General features: G+C 35.4%; 1 protein-coding gene across 1 annotated transcript; it reads left to right on the forward strand.

Annotated features, from left to right (window-relative positions):
• Window positions 1-59: 59 nt before the first annotated feature.
• LOC106168594 (integrator complex subunit 2) lies at window positions 60-11877 on the forward strand. Its single transcript, XM_087002260.1, has 23 exons — window positions 60-424; window positions 2702-2840; window positions 3035-3137; window positions 3369-3482; window positions 3780-3910; window positions 4308-4493; window positions 4795-4964; window positions 5196-5321; window positions 5543-5614; window positions 5839-5953; window positions 6151-6219; window positions 6442-6576; window positions 6943-7234; window positions 7659-7785; window positions 8106-8236; window positions 8599-8800; window positions 9055-9183; window positions 9388-9613; window positions 9818-9928; window positions 10170-10277; window positions 10520-10625; window positions 10968-11132; window positions 11369-11877. Exons 1-23 carry the CDS (start codon window positions 141-143, stop codon window positions 11521-11523), a joined length of 3396 nt encoding a protein of 1131 aa, XP_086858386.1. The 5' UTR covers window positions 60-140; the 3' UTR covers window positions 11524-11877.
• The last annotated feature ends 215 nt before the right edge of the window (window positions 11878-12092 follow it).

Raw genomic sequence — 12092 nt, forward strand, 5'->3', positions numbered from 1 at the left:
ACAATTTAACTGCTTTAATGTTTTTAATTTTTAACTTCTTGTTTCTCACCAACGTGAATATTCTGCGGAGCTAATAACATGGCCGCTTGCAGGGCGGACTAACGTGAATGTGACTAAGTAAGGCCCGATTTCTCTGAAATATGGCCGCACTTGATGTTGTTTCACCCAGCACATTCAAAGCATTGCAAAATCTTGACATTGACTGTCTTGCTTACCTTAGTGAAAATGAACTGAGACCAATTTTGCCGTGTTTAGTGCGGATGTCACTATGCGCCCCCTCTGACAACGGTGAGAGATGGATGGAAAGCAAGAAGAGTTTACTTCGTATTTTGTCTGGGATCGAAGTCGTCAACAGCGTAGTGCAGTTGTTGTCAGTTGATTTCCACGAACTAGAAATAGATGCCAAAAAAGAGCAGCATTTAAGGTAATGTTTACAATGGAGTAAAAATACATTCATGCATACATGTTGACCCATTAGAGCCTGCGTCATCAAAACAAACGGCAGCCATACTGGAGGGAGACCGGAATCGTCTGCTGCGCATGAACAAGCCATGTCTGTAGTTCAGTTTACGTTTTCTGTATTTTCTTTGATATTTAACCTAGCAAAATGATGAATTACTGCAGGTTATTTGATCGAGAGAAGATAACTAACTTTACAAGCGTTCACAGACTGCCTGCAGTGGTAACAATCCATGGTGAAGGAACTAAAACCGTAAACGGAGGAGAGACGGCGAGGTGGCTTTGAATCAAGACTCTTCGGAAAAGTAAAGGATCAAACTAATTTATTTTATAGCAAAGAATGAAGAGCCAGCTGTGCAGATTTTACCATAAAAGAAAAAACAGTAGAAAACCAAAGACTTTGGTGTGTACGTTTGGGGCGGACGTACACTGCACATATATTTAAGGTAGTGCCCCAAAAGTTTGCGTGGAGAGTGTGTTAATTTGTTAAAACGTGTGGAAATACCCAGGCAGGGTTTCGACTTTTATAATGAAGACTTGCCTATTGCCTTGGGTGTAATTTGTCATCAGTTACGGTGCTCTCTAGATTTTATCGGCTGTCACCTACCTCTTTAATACCTGGTTAGCAATATTGCCAATTAGTGTCAAGGCTATATTTGTACTGTACACGGCTGAGCTGGGCCAATTAAATCAGTTACCTGTATGAAGTGTATTTGGAAGTTAGTGGCTTAATTTTGGATTTGGTGTAGTGATAAGAGTGATTTTATTTTGCAAGTAAATTCTACCTCAGGTGTAATTGATATATAACCTCATGAAACGAATTTGCACTTTCCTCCGTAAAAATGTTAAATTCTGCTCCTTTCAACTGTAATGTTGTAAGTTACAATATGAATAAAAATCACTATTGTTATCTTTCTATTAATTTACATTTAGGAAATTGATCAGGCATTTCCCACCAAGCCACTGATTGGGTGCAAGTAAATGATATATAGATATAGATATATATATATATAAAAAAAAAAAAAAAAAAAACGGAACATTTTGATGACAGGTACAAAAGGCAGCTATATGACACACAAAGTAGAAGCAGCAAAAAATATTCCTAGATCTTTGAGACCAGCTGAGGAGACAGGATCTGAACATCAGGAGAGTGAAATCCAGTGCATGACAAGAGTTATTTAATTGCAACGACACTCAGAACTCAGCATTTCATGTTCACTTTTATTCATACAAAATGTGTACTTTTCCTATATGTTTAAGCAAATGGTTGCAGAAATGAAGATCACTTCATGAACTGAATTATTGTTATTTTACATTGGACATCATAAATACATAAGTGTGAAAAATGCCTTGCTTCTGTGAATGACTGAATAATAATAAAATCCTAACAATGTTGCTTATATGAATGGTTGCATTCATGGTGAATATTAAACTCTTTCAAACATTAGTCTTATTACATGTACTTTCTAATGAACCAATATGAAGTACAAGAATGCTGAAATAATTTCTGACAGCTTCACGATGTAGAGATAAGTCATAACTGACGGCAATATTTCATGTCATAAGACAATCCTGCATACATTCTTCCTTGAGTCCACAAGGGTTTATCCTGATGATCAGCTCAAATTTCTCCTTATATCTATCCTTTATGAAAAAAGTTGCTTCTATGTAAGGTTAAACTTATGATTACACATGAACCTCTCTCAAACTATAACTGTTATTACCCAATGAACAAAAAAAATGAAGTACAAGATAACTTAACTATCTTCTGACAACAAGATGTTGGATAAGTAGCATTTGGTAGGGTTTCACGTTTTTAGACTGTCTTGAGTTCATATTGGTCGATCCTGCTGATCAGCTGAAGCTTTAGCTTGTATATATCCTTTTCCCTTTGGTGCCCTTGATCGCCATATGAAGTTTATTTTATTTTATTTGATTCACCTACATTACCGCTACTATTCCCCGTCGTTCATTCCCTCCAGCATGGCCGCGGGACTAGTGTTACGGAGCAAATATGACGTCACTGTAATGGGTTAGTACAACACCCACATACTACATTTATATGAACATCCAAATTAACTTTTGGGTGATCCAGCTTTTCCATTTTAATTCTTGTCTATGCTGTTCTCCATTTTAGACATGGCATGATGGTGTTTGGTATTACACAACCAGCACAATGTCAATGTCTTGTGTTTTATTCTAATTTTGAATACATTTTAAAATTTCTTCAATTTCTGTTCAGGACCAAAGCTGGGAGTAGCCAGAGTGAGAGCATGCTGATTTCACAACTCCAGAATAGTTTGTCCCTTGAGTTTGAGCGTGCTGATGCGCCAAGGAGGTTACGTCTTGTGTTAAGTGAACTTCTATTTGTAGTGTCACAGGTATGTATAGAATATTATATTTGAATATTAAGATTTGGTTTGAGAGGGTGATGTATTGTTATTTATGGCTTGTCAATACTGCACAGTAGTACAGTACAGTTTTATGTATAAATGGAGGTCTTAATGTCTTTCTATTATATATTTTAATGCTATATTTTATATTCCTCTTCCAAACACAATATATATTTTTTCAGATGAGAGAAACTAGAACTGAGTTCTACCATAAACCATCTGAGTTATTTGAATGTGATGTTTATTTAGAAGAAGTTGCAGATGTGATTTGCATTGCCCAAGCAGGTAAATTGTTTCATCATAAAGAACATAGATGAATACCAATTACAGTACCATTATATTGTCAGTAACCTTGGGAAAATGGAAGAGCAGTCCCATCATCATAACTTTAAGCAATCTGAAATCCTGAAATGAAAACAACACTTTTTAGGTATTGGTTTTATAGAATTTTTTCACTACCATATTATCACAGTTAACAGGTTTATATTTTTTATGATTTTTTTTTTCACTTTTCAGAATTACCGAGACTTCTTCCAGTGACAGAGGTTGCAGAGGCCATGCTTCATGTTAAAAATGGACACTTGATATTATGCAGACTGGTAGCTAATTTACCAGAATCCTTTTCGGAAGGTAAAGAGATTTTCTCATCTAAAATGTGAAGTTAATTTGTCAAAAAATGACAGTGATAAAAATGCTGTTGTCTTCATCATGTTAAGCTAAATGTTTGTAGTATAGCAAGGGTAGCAAACCCCATTCGTAAACAAAATACATTGCATCAGAATATGAATCTTGTTTTAATGTTGTAACTCTAGTAATGCTGTAATCAGTTCAGTGTTACAGCAATGAGGTCAGCATGATTCACTTGTTGTTAATATATAAAAAGTGTTAGTCTTGAGTGAATGTTATGCACTTATTGCTTCATTGTAGTATGCAACAGCCTGATCTCCACTGGAGAGAAACAGGATGAAGATATGCTATCAGGGAGAAGGAGGATGCAAGCAATAAGAGCTCTCTGTAACATGAATCCTGAAGAAATTCTCAGTGTCAGAGCAATGTGTGTAAGTATAGCCATCTAGGTGGTGTCTTTTAGGTTTGGGGGTTCATAATGTTTTACATTGGCATTTGCTTAATCACTTGCAGCCTAGTTGTATGAAATGTATAAGTGTTGTCATTTGGAATTATGGAAATATATTAACAATGTATGTTATGAAACATATATAAGCTATTTATGGATAGTATGTTACAACTTGTACCACATGTCAGATATACTGGAATTAAAATTGTAAAGCATGATTTTTAAATGGTTATGTCGAAATAACTCCTTTTAAAATATGTCTCTGTTCCTCATGTTGTGAATAGACTAATGAAAATTTATAACATTTTAATGTTAAAATGATAAAATAATCCAACATAAAACTATAAACATCCAAACATGAATACATGTTGCTATTCCAGCTAGAACATTGTAAGATGCCTGGTCTAGCTGTGGCCTTGACCTTGCTCCCTCAGACCACCAGCAGCCTGAGCAGTGGTGGGGGTGGGGCCACTAATGACCTTGTGTCATTTGTCAGTGGTATCCTACTGGGTAATGATACCAATGTCAGGAGCTGGTTTGCACAGTTTGTGAAAAATGGACAAAAGGTGAAGCATTTTAATCATAGAGTGCTGACTTGGGTTCAGTATCCAATAATATTTAGGTTGGGCTGACCCATTTTAGAAATGTCCACTGCAGTTTTTTTAAAGTAAGAATATATTCTTCCAAGGTACAAGCACAGATAATATTAATAAATGAAATTCCCTGGAGATGTAATTGTCTCTCTTCCTATTGTTCTTATTTTTCACTATTGTTTAAAACCTGCTGAAGTTCACCAAGCTTGTCTGTGTAATTGTAAAACAATACATGCAGCTATTCAAATTACATCTAAAAATATTTATTTTTCAGAGAAAGCGTGACCCCACTGGTTCTATGCTGCATGCAATGAGACAGAAGTTACTGGAACAACTGGTCTCACTGATACCTGACAGTGGGGATAGGTTCACAGAGGAGGCTGTGGTCCAGGCCAGTGGCTTCTTCAGGCTTTATGCTGCTTTGAAGGGAATAGCAGCACTCAAGTGAGTATTCTTTGAAAATGCTAGCAGAAAAATCCATTCAAACATCATTTTCGGATAAAATTAAACAATGCCTTTTGGTAATTCTCTTAGTTATACTACTTGAAACTATATGCTGGCATTTGGTCAGTTTTTGTGGCAACATACTGACTTTGTATGCATCTTTAAATGTTTCTGTAATATTATGGGTTATCAATGTTGAATACTGTATTAATTTTGCACTATTGCTTTAAGGTTTAGTGAGGAAGAAGCTAAGCTTATCCTACGTCTGATAACATCCCATCCCCCTCATAATGCCGCAGGTGTGAGATTTGTGTCCCTGGCAATGAGCATGCTGATAGCCAGTCCATCTTTATTGGGGTAAGTCTTTGGTATATTGCAAGTGAACTCTAACAAGAATTGAAAATTAAGAAACTGATTATTACTGGGTGCAGAGGAGAGGGGGTGGGTCCAGGTTTTGTCAAGTCAAGATTTTGTAGAGAATTATAATGGAAATTGATGTTGTTCTTTATACTGGAAATTTGATGATGAAACACTTAATATAACTGTTGTTCTGAATCTTCAATGTTTTTCATCTGTAGTACTCCAGAACAAGAACGAATGGCAATAGATTGGATCAAGGGGCTTATTGATGAGGAAGAATCCTATGAAAGGTATGGGTATCTCTATGAAAATTTTAAAATGCACCTTCTGCTCAAGTTTCAGAAAACAATTGACAGTTTTGTATAGTGACCACTCTCATTTGCTGGACAATAGATTGGTTGATTTTATGTGGCTTGTCATGATATGATTACATTCATCCTTATAATTACATTCATCCTTAAATCCACATTTTAGTTGATATTATTTTAATTACTTTGATTGTTTCTTTCTTTAGGAAAGTTAGTGGGACTGCATCATTTGGTGAATTGTTGCTGTTGATAGCCATTCACTTCCACAGTTTCCAGACCAACTCCATAGCAGATCTTGTCTGCTCTACACTGGGCATGAAGGTGGGCATTTGTAGGCTATAACAAGTCTCTTTTGACATAATTACTAATGTGGAACTATAACCTTTCAAAGACTATTAATTTTTTAAAACATTTTTGAAATTTATCTTTTGGGATATGAGACATTCAACTTCAACTTGAAGGAAATTGATTATATTACTGATTTGAATACTTTTAAGCGATTCATTTTTCATTTGCAGCTGTCAGTCAAAGCCAACTCTTTGGCCAGATTAAAGACCATTTTTACACAAGAAATCTTCACAGAGAAGGTAACGAGACTGATATTTTATATAAAAAATTATTTATTGGTACATTGCACTTACAAAATGTATCATCCTGCTTCCTTAATTAAGTTTATAACTCCATATTTAACAAATTCTTTTTTGACTTGCTATTTTTTCAAATTCTTTCATCCTTAAGTTCAATACCAATATACAAATCAGTGTATTTTACATCTCTTTTATAAATAATCACAACATTTGTAATTACAGGTTGTTGCTGCCCATGCCATCCGTGTCCCTGTCACCCCCTGTCTTAGTGCCTCCATACCTGGCTTTCTGCCTGTGCACTGTATATCACAGCTGTTGAAAAGCAGGGCCTTTTCCAAGCATAAAGTACCAATAAGGGTAAGTTGCTGAAGAGATTGTCATCTTTGCCTCAATCCTGTTCTAATGGGATTTCTCTGTAACTCCATTGCCCTGTTAGACAGGGTTTCAGGGTATGTTTGCAACAAATAAGAACATTTTCATTTCCAGAGCTATTTTGGGCATTTTCTTATGGTATTTAGGTTAGGTGCTGTGATTTTTATAAGAGTGGTGCTTCAGCTGAGAAGAACATTGTAAAATGTGCCATACGTAACAGATATTAATTGAAAGTAAAGATTTTTTTTTTTTGGTTTTCAGAGATAATTATTTTCAGATCATGTGCAAAAATAATTAAAAAAAATATTTTGGTATCACCAAAAGTTTAAATGGTGTGAAAATTTTTTACAGGGTTGGATCTACAAGCAGATCTGTAGTTGCAGCACACCCATACACCCACTGATGCCCCCTCTGGTGGATGCCTACGTCAACTCCATCATCACTCCGGCCAGCAAGACGGACCATACCAACAAACCTTTCTCAGAGGAGGAAGTCCTGGCTGTATTTGTGAACAGTGACCAGAAGAATGACCAGTCCGAGATGGACTGTAGAGTGACCAAAACTTCTCTTCCTGTGCAGTTGCTGATGACTTACTATGTGATGTTGTATCAGGACAGTTTGTTATCTAATATGAAAGCAATAGGTATGTGAAGTACTAAAAAGTAGGGGTGGGGGTTTTAACCTGGAAGATTCTTACCAAATTAAAAACAGAATTAAATTGATGATTATGTGGCAAAAAAAATGAAAAAAGAGTTTTTTTCACATTTTACTTAACCAAATTGGAACATGTCTATCTATGACTAAACTATACCACAAAATGCTTAGTTTTATAGCGGGTTTGAAGTTCATGTAAATAACCATGTCTCAAAAAGGAACATGCTTGGAACTATATCTGTTATCTTATTCTACAGTTGAACTAGCATACATTTTGATTAAAAAAAATTAATATGGATATTTCAGCACAGTCTTTGGTGCTTGTGTTTGTATTAAAAAGCCATTTTTCATCACTGATATTACTTAGTTATTAGTTGTATTCTGTCAAACGTAGTGTTTGCGCTGTATTTCAGTGACATCAAAGAGAGATATTGTGCAGTATTCCCAGCATGTAGTAGCCAAAATTCCTATCAAATATTTACTACAGCAAGCACAAAAGGAGCAGCAGCAGTTTGCAGGGCTTTTTGCCCCTCTTCTCAAGTAAGCAGGATAAATTTTGAATCCAATGTTTGGGAGTGCCACTCCTTTGAGACCTACAACTCTCTTTGTACACTCACCGAACTGCTATTATTTGTTTTTACCTGCAAACACACCAGCGTCCTTAGATACAGAGCCAAGTTTTTGCCATGTTACTCAGATAAACATTGATCAAGCACAATGACAACTTAATGTTGATGTAAAGTAAAAAAAACCCCAGAAATTCTTATGAAAACCTATCTCTCATAATCGTTCTCCATATGTGTATCCTAATGTCAGATGAATCATTTAATTTGTTTCACTTCTGCATTTTCTTCTTCTAGGTTGATAGCAACAAATTACCCACACTTGTGTCTAGTTGAAGACTGGCTACAGGAAGAAATGATGTCAGTTTCACCACTTCCAAATCATGGTATACCTGTAGCCAAAACCACTGTGGAGAGCTTGCAAAAAGGTTGGTGCATGTCATCATCTAGATACTTCATTTGGAAGCTTAAATGAACTGACACAATATAGTAAAATGTATTAATTTAAATGTTATTTCCATAACCATAGGATTCAGAAAATTACTGTTTTATATTTTTGTTAGCACTTAACATGGACACTGGTCACTGGTACTCCATTATTTATTAATTTTTTTTCCCCAAATTGTGAGAATGGTTTAGTTCTGCATTTGAAGTGGCATCAATGAAGGGGTCAATGGAAAGAGTCCTCATTCCACACAAGCCCCATCCTCAGCTCCAGGATAAGGTCAAAAACCTGACCATTGAATTTATTCTTCAAGACCCTAATTGTTCAAAGTTGTTATTCACATAGGTTTTGCACAGGTAAAAGAGTGCCCATCTGTTTTGATAATGCAACTAGAACATCTTCTCACACTGCCTGTGAAGAGCATCCTCCCATTTGCTGAGTGTATCGTTGGAAGTTTAGCAGTACTGCTGGAGGATGGTACATCACGAAGGGTGTTAGAACTGGTACATAGAATATGGGTTCAGCTGAATATGTTAGCACCACGGAGGTAAGTGATGCAGATCTGATGTAATTTGAAGAGAACATTCATAAGTACTTGCAATACATGTAAATGTAATCTTATTTCCTGAAGTACTCCCTCACCTTTTAAATAATTTACTGCCTAATAATGTTTAGGAGATAAAAGATGGGAGTTCAAGTGTATTTCAAGTTTGGGATATTAGAGTGTTTGATTAAAATTAATTATGATGATTATCTTTTTAAAAGTTGCTTGATATATATCTAATTGGTGTTTTTTCCTAGACTGGGTATTTTGACAGTGAATGCCTTGAGACCCCATCATCAGGCTGCTTTCAAAGAACAGTCATATACTCAGGACAACGTGACTGTAGACCCCCTCATTGTACTCAGGTGTGATCAGAGGGTGTTCAGGTAAGTCTTCACATTCCTAAGCCTAAACTCAGACAAAGAACTTTTAAATTAGACATTTTTTGTGAAACGGGCACTAGATCAACATAGCTTCCTAACACTTGTAATACATTAACTGTTTAGATAAGCATTTTCATACTCTCTTCAGCAGAAATTTGTTTTGCATTTTGTTCACATAAACATGATAATCCTACCATTTGACTCCAGATGCCCTCCCATATTTGACCTAGTATTGAGGGTGCTCTCAGCCTTCCTTCAGGCGTCCAGGAGATACCTGTCCCAGCACATCCAGGCCAACCCTAAGCTGGACAAGGGAACACCAGTGCCCAATGACTTTGAGAGGGAGGAACTGAAAGGAGCTTTAATAGCTGCCCAGGAGTCGGCTGTCGTCCAGATCTTGCTGGAGTGTTGCCTGCCCAGGGATGCAGAAAAAGTAGGGAATTTTTTATTAAATCTTAATTAAATATTGTTTGAGAAATTTGTGTTTTATATTAAATACTTTTTATTAGCTGTTGAATAAAGTAACTGCAGGTGTATTTATAAGCCTATGCACAGTTATTGAATAGTCAGTGAAGAAACCTAGACTTTATTTCAGTTGTTTGTTGCTTACTGTTCATGAAATATTTTTTTGTTTCAGGCAAAAGGCAGTTTGTTGAGCAAGCAGAGAGAAATCCAGTGCCTTGTATGCTCTCATCTACATCAAATGTTTATAGCAGACCCCAATCTGGCCAAGCTGGTGCATTTTCAGGTATATTCTCAGTAAACTGAACAACCTATGGCATTGTGGTCACAATTTTGCCACTGTCATGTAACTAGTTGTCTATTAACTTGGAAAGTCGCAGAGAGAGAGAGAGAGAGAGAGAGATTCACCACTTATGCAAGAAATAAAACCTATATTAGTGTAGAAATATTATAGTAGATTAGCTAGATTGGTTGAGATACTTCTTTAACATTTTATAGATATGTTACTCTTGTATTCTCGTTATCAGGGTTACCCAAGTGAACTGTTGCCAGTGACAGTGGCTGGAATCCCCTCAATGCATATTTGCTTGGACTTTATCCCAGAGTTAATCAGTCAACCACAGATAGAAAAACAGGTGTCCTATATTTTGATTAATTTTTAATGCAAAATAATAATAATAATGTAAAATAAATAAATAATCCACAGAAAATTTTCCAGCTATTATATTATTATTTAATAATAACATCTCATATTGCAAGATGTAAACAGATATCATCAGTGTCTTACCATTATCTGAAGTACTAACAAAATGACAATATCTTATTTTGTTGGTACCTATTAAGGTTATGCTGTACTCACACATACATTTTGTTTCAGGTGTTTGCAATAGAACTGGTTTCCTATCTCAGTATGCAGTATGCTTTACCCAAGTCCCTGGGTATTGCCAAGCTAGCAGTGAATGTAATGCTCACTTTACTTGGAGGTAAGTGAGGTTCCTGGTTGCCCACACCCATTAAAAGCAGATGCTCAGCTGATGTAAATAATTGTTGAATTTAATGATAGGCTGGATGGATATGTCCAGTTCAAGTTGCTTCTGTTGGAATATCGTGTAACATTTAAGTTGACAATTGAAGTTGACAATTATAACATGGATACCACATAAATGCTTCATATCATACAGAGACTGATGGAATAATTATGTGCATTTTAGAGGTCAGTCATGTCAAAGTACATATTTAAATCATGTAAATCTTTTGAAATTAGTCGCAAACCTGTTCATCTGTTATTTTTAGAAATAATGCAGCATCTTTGTGTACTTTTTCAGTTTTGCCCTGTGATGTAATCCCAGAATTCTTCCTGCCCACTCTCCCAGCCATGGTGAGAATCTGCCAGGCTTTCCCCCCTCTCCATGATGATGTAACAGCTCTGCTGCTGCAGCTGGGAAAAGTGGCCACGGCCAACCTCACTGCCTTCGATAATATTTCTACAGGTATAAAACAAATAAGTGACTTTTATAATAGTAGAAATCCTCTTTTGTCACATACTAAGTACAATCTTTGATTTTTATAATTTTTGTCAAAGGTCAACAATTAAGATAATTTTGTATCTAAGAACATTATTTTCACAAACATGTTTTATACATTGTTTGTGATAATAGAGTAACAAGTATTTTGAATTGGTTTAAATAATTCATGGAATGTTTGTATTTACCTTTGTTTCTTTTAGATATTAATCCAGTAATGAGAGATGATGAAGAAAAGAGTGAGAGGTCAAAAGACCATCTTAGCCTTATTAACAGGTATGGACTATTGAGCCAGCTGACCCAGAAAACTTTCAGTGAAATAGTGAACACTGCTGTTGTGACCAAAAACATCTACTGAGTTCTATTATGTGTGTTTAATCAAAATGCCAAGGTAGAATTTTTTTAAAGAAGGGATTAATCAGAAAAATACAAAATCTGTGAATCTTCATTATACTCTTGTACTACAAGGAGATCATGAACCACTATACAATTTCAGTACTGTTCAGTTGTCATCAAGATGCTTTGAATAATAACTTTAAAATCCTAGAGAATGTTTGATATCAAGGGAATATCAAATTTTCTTGTACATTTGTCATGTTAGTTTGAAGGGAAAGAATCTTTTTCCATATTTTTTTTCATATATTCATGTACATATGTATCTTTACATGAAAGTTTATTTTAGATAATAAAAGTAGTAAAACTTGAAAAAAAATGCCAGTGAAATGCACAAAAGCAACTCTTTACTAGATAAGCCCATTTACAAAATACAAGTTGCCTAGATTGTTCATTTTTATAACCAATAAAAACAACATTTTGTATTTCAGCCACAATTTATTAAACAATAATGCCACATAGTTAATGTACAATAGTACAACAAGACGTGTAGAAAAAAAACTATATATAAATCAAAATATCTGTATAGAATAT

The sequence above is a fragment of the Lingula anatina genome, chromosome 1 (genome assembly GCF_051362555.1).
Source record: "Lingula anatina isolate TDL-2025a chromosome 1, LinAna3.0, whole genome shotgun sequence".
Classification (NCBI taxonomy): Eukaryota; Metazoa; Brachiopoda; class Lingulata; order Lingulida; family Lingulidae; genus Lingula; species Lingula anatina.

Excerpts from the sequence above, each read along its gene's own strand:
- LOC106168594 (XM_087002260.1), top strand. The coding sequence starts at position 141 with ATGGCCGCACTTGATGTTGTTTCACCCAGCACATTCAAAGCATTGCAA. Across the intron at positions 2,841-3,034 it reads TTCTATTTGTAGTGTCACAG|ATGAGAGAAACTAGAACTGA; the intron begins GTATGTATAGAA and ends ATATTTTTTCAG. Across the intron at positions 3,911-4,307 it reads TCAGTGTCAGAGCAATGTGT|CTAGAACATTGTAAGATGCC; the intron begins GTAAGTATAGCC and ends TTGCTATTCCAG.